This window comes from Ictidomys tridecemlineatus, chromosome 1 (genome assembly GCF_052094955.1).
Source record: "Ictidomys tridecemlineatus isolate mIctTri1 chromosome 1, mIctTri1.hap1, whole genome shotgun sequence".
In the NCBI taxonomy this organism is placed as follows: Eukaryota; Metazoa; Chordata; class Mammalia; order Rodentia; family Sciuridae; genus Ictidomys; species Ictidomys tridecemlineatus.
Genome location: NC_135477.1, coordinates 149860285 through 149871756, shown reverse-complemented (window position 1 = coordinate 149871756; position 11472 = coordinate 149860285). Strand labels below are relative to the sequence as shown.

At 55.6% G+C, this 11472-nt stretch overlaps 1 protein-coding gene across 1 annotated transcript; it reads right to left on the bottom strand.

Annotated features, from left to right (window-relative positions):
* Window positions 1-2035: 2035 nt before the first annotated feature.
* Window positions 2036-8415, bottom strand: Pitx1 (paired like homeodomain 1). Its single transcript, XM_005333188.3, has 3 exons — window positions 7941-8415; window positions 5530-5762; window positions 2036-3587 (listed from the first exon to the last, which is right to left on the bottom strand). Exons 1-3 carry the CDS (start codon window positions 8107-8109, stop codon window positions 3045-3047), a joined length of 945 nt encoding a protein of 314 aa, XP_005333245.2. The 5' UTR covers window positions 8110-8415; the 3' UTR covers window positions 2036-3044.
* Between the last annotated feature and the right edge of the window lie 3057 nt (window positions 8416-11472).

Here is an 11472-nt window from a genome sequence, read left to right as displayed (position 1 = left end):
TTTTTGCAGGCAAAGAGACTCATTGGTGAGGTGTGTACCCTTAGCACAGGGGCCTGGCCCAGCCTTGCCTGACCACCCTGTTGAAGGCAGGATTCCCATTTATTCTTGCTCACTGCACTGTTATTTCTTCAGCCCAGTTTGTAATTACAGTATACTGTGTTTGTTTACTAGTCCAGGGACCATGTCTGTTTTCCACTGCCTGATCATTGGTATCAAGAGCAGAACAGTCAATGTTGAGTGAGTGAATGACAGACAGCCCCTCCCCAGTCTCCTTCAGGCAGAGCAGCCTTTATTTTCCCAGAAGACATGGCCTGCAGAGCCCCGTCTCCTCTATTCCCTCCAGAGCCACTGCAGTCTGGAAGGGCTGGATGCTCTGTCTGTGCCAGCCACAGAGCAGCCTGAGAGAACAACTGGCTGGGGCCAAGGCAGGGCTTTACACTCACCTGAATAGCCATGGTCCATGAGGGATGATGGGGTCATTCTAAGGGCTACTTCTGCCCTCCACTGTCCATAGCTCCCTGGCCAGTGCCTCCACAGCCATACCACTCCACCAGAGCCCTGCATGGCTTCCTCTCATCTGGAGCTGGGCCTGGCTTTCAGAAGAGGTTTCCTTTCCACCTTCTACTTTCTTCCAGTTCTACCTCCTTCTAGGTCTCCCCTGCCTCCTGCCCTCATCTAAAACCAGGGCCCCCAGGACTTGGCAGATGTGTGGGGCTGGGGGAGGCACTGCAAGTCCAGATGTGACTGTGTTTATGTTTCCAGAGAGTGAGGGTCGGAGTTCTGGACTGGAGCTGTTGGGGGAGGGTCAGGCTGCAGCCCCCTGCCCCAGCCTTCCCTCCCCCACCTCCCTCCTCCAGCCTGTGTCTCTGGCCCTGTCTGTCCATCACAGAACCCCATACTCTAAGTCCCACAGCATCAGGTTGGGCCATCCTCCAGGAAGATCCTCTCTCCATTGCTCATCTGAAGGTGAGAAGAGCAGTGGAAAGACATCTGGCTTTGGACTCTCAAGGCCTGTTGGCTCCGTGTGACCTTGGCTGGGTTATAAAGCCTCATGGAACCCCAGTTCCATGTGTAAGAGGGAGAACACTCTTGACCTCAGGTCAGTGTTGACCTGGTTTGAGAATGTGTGCATAGGGCTCTCTTGCTCTTAGCTCATGACTAAGCCTGTGGTGTGCCCCATCCCAGCTAGGGCTTGCCTCAGTCCAGCTCTAGGGCAGTGCCAATCCCCATCGCAAGGTGATTCTGAAGCAGACTATCAACCCCTCCTTCTTCCCCCACTGCAGCTGCAAACATTTTGTTTTGCCATTAGAAGTGACTTACTTAAGGGAAGCAGAATTTTACAGGCAGTTTACAGGCTGGACTTGTTCAGTAGTTTCCACAAGCCAGAGGAGGGTTGAGGCAGGCAGCAGCCCCCATAAGTTGGGATGGAAGGGAAGTAAGAAGTGAGTCCTGAGTGCCCAACCCTTTCCTGCTCAACTGAGCACCCCTGGGTGGGATCTTGGTGTATTAGGAGCTAGGGGGAAAGGGAGAGGAGGCGCTGACTAGACTCTGGCCAATCCAGTCTCCTCAGCTTCCCTGAACACCTAGGGTTCAGCTCCAAGTATGGGAAGCCAGGAATGGCTCAAAGGAGAAAAGGCAACCCTAGCCCTAAAGAGGCTCTCAGAGACCCCTACCCGGACGTGGTGGGTAGTCAAGGGCCCCATAACACTCTAGGGGCCTCGAGGGCAACCAAAGACATTTTGAGAAGAGCTTGCCCAATTTCGAGCCCTGGGAGGGAGGGGCTGCCTGGCTGCGCTGTGCCTAGAGACTAAGCTTTTCGGCCAGTGCTCAGGGAAGCGAGTAGAGGGGACCCAGAACGCCTGGCAGAGCAGTCAGGAATGGTGGTGGGGAAATGGGGGTAGTGTCCCACTCCCATACCTCCCCTACTCCCGCTGAGGGTTGCCTCGGTTTTTTCCCTCCCACCCCTGGGTCTCGGGGTGGTGCGGTTCCCTTTCTGTTGCCGAATGAAGCAATCAGGGCTCGGCAGTGCTTAGCACGCTCGGACTATGGTTTTAATAGACGTACATGGACAAGTCGATATAGACAGATTTATAATTCTATACAGTCAGTCCGACATACACAGGGACGCTGTAAACAGGGGCGCGGGCCGGAGAGCGGGTGTGCAAAGTGGGCGCAGGGCCCTGGGGCCGCGCCCCGCGCTCTTCCGGCTCGACTCTTGCACGGCGGGCGGTAAGGAGGGGGGTTGTTCTCCGGGACAGGGGGCCACCTCCTGGACCGGGAACGGAGCAGAGGGCCTGAGCCTGCGACTAAGCTGGGGCAGGGGTGCTCTGAGACGAGCCACCCCAACCCCTGCCTTGTCTGCACGGCCAGCTGTGGCTCCTTGGCCTTAATAAAGGGCTCCGGAGCGCGGGCAGGCTAGGGCTTGGGGGGGGGGGCGCCACCGGGCTAGTGCGAATCCACGGTGAGTGCCGGATCCCGGGCTGGGTACCGTTCCCAGCCCAACGCTCCCTCCAACTGGGATTCGGCTTGAGTTTAATTACGCTCGGCCGGACCCAGCTAGGAGTGGGCATTTTGGTTCGCACCGGCCCGAGGATCCCCGGCCTGTCCGGGCTCCGCACAGTCAGTTTGCAGGCGCAGCTGCTCAGGCGGGGATGCGGGCTATGAGGGCGTCCTCTGCTGCTGCCGGCCCTCAGATCTCACTTCTGGCGCCGCGTCCCCTCCGCGGAGTGGGCCGCTGGGGCCCGTGGGAACCAACACACACCACCGGCGCCTTCCCGAGGGAAATTGCAACTCATCCATTTTTCTTTTTTTTTTTTCCGCGGCACTTTTCTCCGATGTCTTTTGTTTTTGTTTTGTTTTGTAGAGGGCAGAGTGGGGTCCGGAAAAGCAAACACAAAACCAAACCTGGAGGTGGGGAGATGGGGAGGAGGGGGCTGCGCAGGTGCGAGGTCTGCGGCGCGGCGAGTTGTGGCCCCGCGTGCGCCCTCCGTGCCAGCCCCGCGCCTTGCCTGTCGGCCGCCGGCCCGCGTGGCCAGGCTGGGCGGTCAGCTGTTGTACTGGCACGCATTGAGGCCGGAGGCCGGGCCCTGCAGGCCGCCGTAGCCGAACGACGAGTGCTGCTTAGACTTGAGCCTCAGGCTGGCTAAGCTCGAGTTGCACGTGTCCCGATAGACGCTGTAGGGCGAGGCGGGTGTGCCGTAGGGGCAGGCGCCCGGTGACATGGCCGAGTTAAGCGAGGAGCCGGTGAGGTTGTTGATGTTGTTGAGACCCGAGTTGGGCATGCCGGGCACGGCGCCCGGGCCCATGCTGGACGGCATGGTCATGGAGGAGATGGAGCTGGGTGCCGAGAACATGGACTGAGACGACAGCGGGCTCATGGAGTTGAAGAAGGTGAAGCTCTTGGTGGACAGCGGCGCTGGAGCTAGGCTCTTGGCGGCCCAGTTGTTGTAGGAGTAGCCGGCGGCGTACACGTCCTCGTAGGGCTGCACTAAGCCGCTGAATTGCGGCACGTAGCCGCCCTTGCACAGGTCCAGCTGCTGGTTACGCTCGCGCTTCCGCCACTTGGCCCGCCGGTTCTTGAACCAGACCTGGGGAAGGGGGCCGGAGAAGGGTCAGGGCTGTCGAGGGCAGGAAAGCCCCATACCCCTACCCCTGCCACCCGAAGCTTTCTGCCCGTTTCTTTCTTTCCGAATATCGAATATCGTTTCTTTTCGCCCTCTCTGTAATGGCTTCTTTCCTGTCCCCAGAAAATACTATTTTTTTTTTACCTTTTCTGATCTTAATCCTCTTCCCCAATTGAAACTCTTCAAATACACTCTGTGAACAAACATTCGTTTCCATCCTTTCAACCGGTCCACCTTTTGCATTCTCCCCCAAACGGGTCCCTATCTAAATATTTCCATCTTTTCCTTCTCCCTCAAATACAAAAGGTATTTTTCTTCCCTGAGACATGACTCGCCATCTTCAATTTTTTTGGTCTGTTTTCATCAAATAGTCTGTTTTCATCTTTATTTTCAATATTTGAATTTTCATTTCTGTCCCCAATTTTATTTTTGTTCAGGTCACCCCACTATCTGAACCTCTTTCTTCTCCCTCAGTCTGTTTTCTTCTTCATCCCCCATTTTTTTACTTTTGATTCTTCTCCAAATATTTAGTTTTTTCCTCTTTCCAAATATCTGACCTTCACTATTTCTTCTAAATAGATGATTCTTTCTTTTCCTAAATACTTGATCCTTTTGCTTCTCCCTTAAATATTTAATTCCTTTCCTGCTGCCTAAATATATGCCAATATGTTTCTCCACAAATATTTAATTTCCTTTAGCTTACTAGTTTCTCTCTAATCTCCCCCTCCACTTTATCCTACAAAATTTGGTAAGGACCTTATTTCCCAACTGTCAGGTCCTTCAGGAGCTTCACTTATTCGACTGCCCAATAAATATACCCTGTCCTTCTTGACGCTTTTTCAGTCCCTGGGCTGAATTTCCTGGGCTGAGTTTCTAGAGATCCCTGGCTAGGAGACCCTGCATCTCAGCTTTCCCCAGGTTCCAGAATCAACACTACCTGATTCTATTCCAGTCCCCACCACCAGAAACCTGGGCAGGATTAGTAAATTCAGGATTACTGAGTGCTGTGTCTTCACCCAGAGTCCGGCTGGGCTAGCCAGCCTGACTGGGGAAGGGTGAGGATTGGGGTTTATAGCAGGGACTCAGTGTATTGGGTGGGACTTTGGCCTGGCTTGGGAGGAAGGTGTTCCCAATATCTTTAAATATTTGCCCACTGGGGTAAGAAATGTTACTCTTGCTGCTCTGGCCAGAAAACCTTGAGTTTACTGGGAACCAAACAGTGAGACATGGAAGCATCCAGTCAGGTTTGGGCCCAAGACCTTACATCCCTAAAAGGACTGGGAGGGCCATGCCACCGCATCTGACCCCAGACCCACAATAGGAATGGGCATTAAGTCAAGGGTCCAGCTATGGGCCTGGTAAATGGCCAGGGAAGGTGGAGACTATCCTGAGATTTTGGAGAAACTAAGTGTGGGATGAGACTACTATTCCAAGAAGTTTTGAATCCCAAACTCAGGCACCTTTCAGGCCTCTTGGAGGCAGCCAGGCAGGACTTGCCTTTCCCTTTCGGTTTCGGAGGAAGGCCCCTGCAGCTCCTGATATCCCAGCCTTAGGGAATCCTCTGCTTAATCTCTGGCCCAGGATATCCCTTAACACTGAACTGAATCCTAGGCCCTCAGCGTGGAAGAGTCTCTCCCCTTGGGGCCACAGGTCTTTGGGCTGGGGCTTCCTAGAGCCGGAGGGTCAGATAAGAAGAGTTGGAAAGCAGCGGCAGCAGTCAGAGCAGCTAGTGGCCTAGGAGCCTAGCAGTTGCCGGTAACTAGGGCCCAAGGTTGGGGGGGAGGTGGAAGAGCAGGGAGCAGGAGTGAGTGAAAGTGTGAGTGCAGGTCTAAGTTTCGAAGGGCTCTAGCTGAGGCAGGCGGGAGCCCTCTGAACCAGTACCCTTAAACACAGGCTCTGCGCTCACCCGCACGCGCGGCTCGGTGAGGTTGGTCCACACGGCGATCTCCTCCCTCATGCTCATGTCGGGGTAGCGGTTTCTCTGGAACGTGGCCTCCAGCTCTTGCAACTGCTGGCTTGTGAAGTGCGTACGTTGCCGCCGCTGCTTCTTCTTCTTGGCTGGGTCCTCCGCGCCGCCGCAGCCCGTGCCGCCTGCGCCACTGTCCTCCGGCCCCTTAGGTTCCCCGCCGCGCTCCTTCTCTGCAGCAGGCAGGAACGGGCGCGGGTCACCTCGGGCTTAAGCCTGTTGCGCCCTGTCCCGGTTCCACCGAAGCGCCGGCTGTCAGCCCTCCCTCCCGCCAGGGGCCCGGGGAATTGTCCGCGTTGGCAAGAGCCTGCCGGGAGCTGGTCTGCACCTCTGGTCTGGCGTGCCGAGAACTACCCAGGAGCCAGAGCTGTGGGCCTGGGTTCCTGGCTGGCAGGGCCTGCTCCTGCAGCTCGGCTCAGACTGGGCCTTGCTGCAGCTGTCACCGGCAAATACACGCTGTTTTTGCCGGGTGCTTGGGGGTCTAAATCTGAGGGAGTCTCTGCTTTTCTGAACTAGGACCAAATCTTCCAGACTGAAACTAACGTATTGGTGAGGGATGAACCAGGTGGTGGCCTGAAACCCCTCCATTTTTTTTTTTCCTCTCCAAGGCTGAGTGGAGTTCCAATACACTCGGCCTTAGTTGTAGGCCTGCAGTCCCAAGGCCTGAAAAACCCCTATATCTAGGTGACCTCAGGCTTTAGCCTCTCTTTCTTTAGATCTACACAAACACATGCAATCACAGAAAAGTTGAAATGTAAAGAAAAAGAATTTAAAAACAAAACACAGAAGTTCTGAAAAGCTTATAGCTCTCTGCCTAAAACCACAGAAAGGGTCATCAAAAAATTTCAAAAATAGGCAGGTAGAAACACACAGCAAGGGTAAATTAAGAATCAGAAAGCATTGTCCAAACACACCTCTAACTAAATACAAAGCTGTATGTGTATAGATTCATACATTTATTTCTCTGGCATTTAAAAAATCCATGATTATTGTAGTTAAATTTTGAACCCCTTCTCATAAACATCCTCGTAGACATAAATTTTAAATCATTATAGTTAGATAATTTAAATTCCCCAAATAACATACTGCATATGTATTTAGAGAAAATCTTGGAGAAATGCGCCATTTTGGATTTAAAACCTCTCCAAGAATAATGTTGCATGTAGATATTTTAAATTCCAGAGAGACAAGGAGTATATTAAAATTTTCAAAATAAAAATTGTTGAAATTGTTAATCTTCATAGATTTGGTTTTTAAATATCAATCTATAGTTCTATGAATTTTAAAATAAAAAGCAACCAAACACCGCGCTTTAAACTTTCGAAAACAAAAGTACAGTACAGCGTTGTTTTTTAACCAACCAAACAGAACCGCTCAGGGAAAGTTACTTAGAGATGCAAAACAGAAACAAATAGAGATTTAAAACGCGAAGAGAAACACTTAGCGGTGGATTAAGAAATGAAGGCAGAAGAGTCACCCACAGCCTGGGGAGTGGGGAGCCGGGAGCACGGCGGCGACGCGGAGTTAGATTCACGAGCGCGGGAGTAGCTCCGAGAGCCCAGCGGCCGGGAATGGCCCGGGGATTTGCTGCGCTACTGTCCGTGCCACCCACTCGCGGTCAGATCGCGTCTGGGGGAAAAGCTCAAGCTCTCGGACAAATGGACAGCCCAGTGGGATAAATGCCCGAGCTGAGAAGGGAGCCTGGCTGGACCGCCTGGTGGCTCCGAGCTCTGGCCGCGCGTGTGGGCCAGGATCCCTCTATTCGGGTTTGGTCAACCCTGCCGGGGGTCTGGCCGCGCCCCTTGGCCGGCTGGTCTTCTCAGTCCTCTGTCTCTTCCTTTTACTTGATGTTGCCTCCTCCTCTCTGTTTTTCGCTTCGCCCGCCCCTTCTCTTGGGTTGTCCCACTCATCTGCATCACCCTGCCTGTCAGGGTGCCTGCCCCTCTCTCGGACTCTGTGGGCAATTTCTCTCGCCCGTCAGTCCCATTCCCTTCGATCTGCTTCTCTTCCTTCGTCCCAGCGACATTTCAGCGCCCACTTGCGCAAACCCAACTTTTTCTCTCCCTTTTCTATTTGCCCATGATCAACAGGGGTTGTCACTCCAACCTCCTAGTTATAGGCTCGTGCATCTGCCCATCTCTTGGCGCGTGGGAACCGCGTGGAAGTGCCTTCGTGTGTGTGTGTGTGTGTGTGTGTAAATTTGCACCTTCACCGTCAGGTCAAGACTAGGAAAAAGAAAGCTCCTGACCCTCCTGGGGCGGAGAGGGAATCTGGCTGGCCGCGCGGGAGCCAGGCCTTGCTCCCCGCGCCGGGGTAGGTTCCGTGCGCGCGGCGCGGGGAACCGCGCTTACCTGGCAGCTCTGTGTCAGACGACTCGCTGGCTGAGTTCTCGAGCGGCTCGCGAGGGTCGGCGGCGCGGGCCAGGTGGAAGGCGGGCCCCATGTCATGCGGCGGCGGCGGCGGCGGCCGGAGCCCCTCCGGCAGCCGTTCCAGGCTCATGCCCCCCTTGAAGGCGTCCATGGAGGTGGGGACCGCGGCGGGCGCTCCAGGAGCCGGGGCTGGGCGCGCCCGGCTGCCCTGGCTGCGACCTGCGAGGATAAGAGCGCGGCGCCTAAGCGGTTGCCCCCCAGGGCTGCCCGCGCAGGCAGCGACGCCGCGCCCGCTCCATGGACTGCCCGGGACTGCGGGGCCGGGCGGGCAGCGGCGGATTTTGGCGACCGAGCGCCTAACTCTGCGCTCCGCACTCTGCTCCGGCCGCTCGGGCCTCAGCCGCCCGCCCGGCCCCGGCTCCGGCTCCCGATCCGGGGCCGGTTTCTAAGGCTCGGGACCTCGCCGGCAGAGTCAGTCTTAAAGCGACAGTGCGCACCGCCAGGTTCCAGCAGTCCCTGCGCCAGGGGTGGTGGGTGGGGTGGGCCTGGGTGGGAGGGGGCTGGGGAGGGAGGGAGCAGGCGAACAAGCTAGCGAGGGAGCGCGGGCGGAATCCAGCCCTGAGCCGCCCGCGCCGCCGCGCCCTCTCTGCCGCCCTCCCTCCCTCCCTGCCTCGCCCGCGCCCTCCCCCTCCGCAGCCACCTTCCCGCCGCCTCCCCGCCCCCCGCGGCCTCGCCGCGCCTCTCCCTCCTTCCCCGGTGACACACCGAGTTCTCCCTCGGCCTTACAAAAGAAACGCATCTGGTCTGCAAGTCCCGCGCGGCTTGTGCCCACCTCAGGCCCCAAATGACTTGTTTCGCTCAGAGCCAACTCCTGTCTGGGCCGCCTCGAAGTCCCCGACCGCTGGCGGGAACTGCCCAGGATGAGTGAATGTTCGAGGAGTAGGATCGCGCAGAGCGGGCGCCTTGGAGCCAGCGTCAGGGCGGGGGCAGAGCCCGGGGCCCGTTCCGGCAGCTCCCTGCGGTGTCCTCGTCGAGGGGCCGCCGGCCCCTCCTTCCCCGGCCTCTACTCCAGGGAACTCGGCCCGGCTGAGTGACAGCCGCTTGCGCTGTAATGGGCCCCCGGATGCTGCCTCCTAATTAGCTTGGACCCTCTCCCCTAAGGCTGCTTCTCAGGCCTCCCTCTCTGCACCGCAGTCAATTTTCCGGGATTGGGATAGAAATGATGGCTTCTAATCAGACGAAACGTTACTGTTGGCTCTAGGCCGCTGGCGAGTGCAGCGGGGAGACCCCAAGAGCCCAGCCAGGCTCCATTGCCTTTTCTACCTCTCCCCTTATTTTGCACCTTCAACGGCCAAGCCCTGGCCTTGGCAGCCAGGGGGTTGGCCTTGGCAGCCTCTGCCATCCTCCAGGGTAGCTTTGCCCTGGCGCTTGGGGCCTGTGCTTTTGCTTCCCAGGACTTCAGGCACAGGCCTGGTAGACCAGGTGACTGCTGTCTTCCAAAGCTGGGAGGGCAGCACAGGACTTCTGTCTTCTAGATTCTCTCCCACACAGTGGTAGCCAAACTGTGGCTCCAGGGGGCCCTTGCTGACACAGGCAAGACACTCCCCTCCCAGCTCCCAAGGGTGACCCCCTCCTTTAGTCCTCCCACTTAAATGAAGTTTGTTGAAGGATTTTGCTCAACAATTGTTAACTGGCCCTGAGACCTCAGCATCTTGAGCAAACAGGCTGCAGCTGGGACAGCAGGGCATGGCCCTGACCTGCTTCTCTGGCCACAGCCAGACCTCAGGATACTTCTGCCCCTCACCTGCCCACCCGTTCCATTAGACTCAGCAATTGGAGAGGACAGTGTGTTAGAGAGGAGAGCCACCTGGGAGAGAAGCAATTCTCTACTCTCCAGGCCCAGCACCCTCATTCCAGAACCCAGGACATCCTGACCTCCTTGGGTTTCTTACTGGACTGACTGTCCAGATGTCAGCATCAGGGGCCTCCACAGGCTCTACCTTTGAGCCTTCCCCCTTCCCCCATCAGAGGGAGGCACCCAGACTGAGTTCCTTGGTGAAGATTGTGGGGGCAAGGACAGGTTCTCAGGGTAAAGTCAGGCCTGCCTCCCACTCCTTGGGTGTCTGACACAGGGAGCAGAGTCTGAGGCTGGGTAGAGAGGGAGGATACTTTCCAGGAGGAGCGGGAGACCTATTGGCTCTGGCCTTCTTCTTATAAGACCCCCAGGATGAAATTAGACTTGGTCAGAAGGAGAAGAACATGAGAAGGATAACTGCAGAGCAGTCGTCCTCAGCTCCGTCTTATAAGACATTTCTTGTTTGAGTCTCCTGCAACTGTGCAGGAGACATATAGGTGCTGCAGCATGCTAGAGAGTGCCCCTTTACACACTCCTCCATGTGTCTGCCTTACCCTGTAGGGCAACCTGGATGAACACAGGCATGGGAACATGCACATGTACGTCCCTACTTCACTTCCACGTAGGGTATGCTGTGTACACATAGATGCACACACTATGTGCTCTTTGGCATGGCTGGCTGCTCTCCGATAGGTATATTCTAAGCCCACAGAATGGACCTAGGTAGGAAGCACAGTGAATCTCTGGGTAGGGACATAGAAATGAATGGTCTGTCTATGGGGACTATGAGGCCCTCTATGGATGTGGACTATTTTGTGACTCTGCAACTACAACTATTCAGTCTGAGGATGTGCAACCTTCACTACTGATGCCTTTAATGAAGTTATTGAGCACCAGCGGCATGCCCTTCCGGACCCAGGCCCTTGGAAGTGCTCCAGGCAGGCACTAAAATCCCTTTATTTGAAGATTTTGATGCCCCCTGTGTGGATGGAAATGCTCTCAGACCCTTTTGGGTGGTGCCTAAATCTAAATGCATAGCGGACCCTTAGCCCCAAAGAGAAGCTGAGGATCTGCCAGGGTGTGCAGCATTCAAGGAGGGGAAGGGACTGGTTGAGAGAAAACTGTGGCCTGTCTGGGCATTAGCTAAAGAAGGGACTGAGACAAGTTTTTTTCCCCAGCTACAGTCTCCTACTACTCACTGTCCTACTCTGTGTAGGGGCTTCTGGCACATTCACAGACCACCTCCCCCACCCCCCACCCCCGCCCCAAAGGAGGCAACAATCTTTTGGAACTGAGGATCCATGGCTTCCCTCCCATCCACCCCTTTGCTCTGACCTTAGGCATGGCTTGCTGCATGGTGCCTTATGAGCCTCTGCTCACTTCTTCAGCCTCCAGCTCACTTGATCATGGGGTGGACATGAGGAGAGGAGCTGGGACAATGTGCCCTATTCCCCATTTCTCTTTAGCTACATAAAACTCAGTGATTCTGTGATTTTTTAAAAAATGTGGGGATTAGGGTCCTGGATGGGTTGAGCAAAGGATTCTGGGCTGTTGTAGGAATTTGAAGTAGTCACCATGGGGACCCTTTCTAAAGCTAGACTGACTCAAAACAGATTCTGGGCACTAGAATTGTTTAACAACTTAATTTGGGAAGGTTGG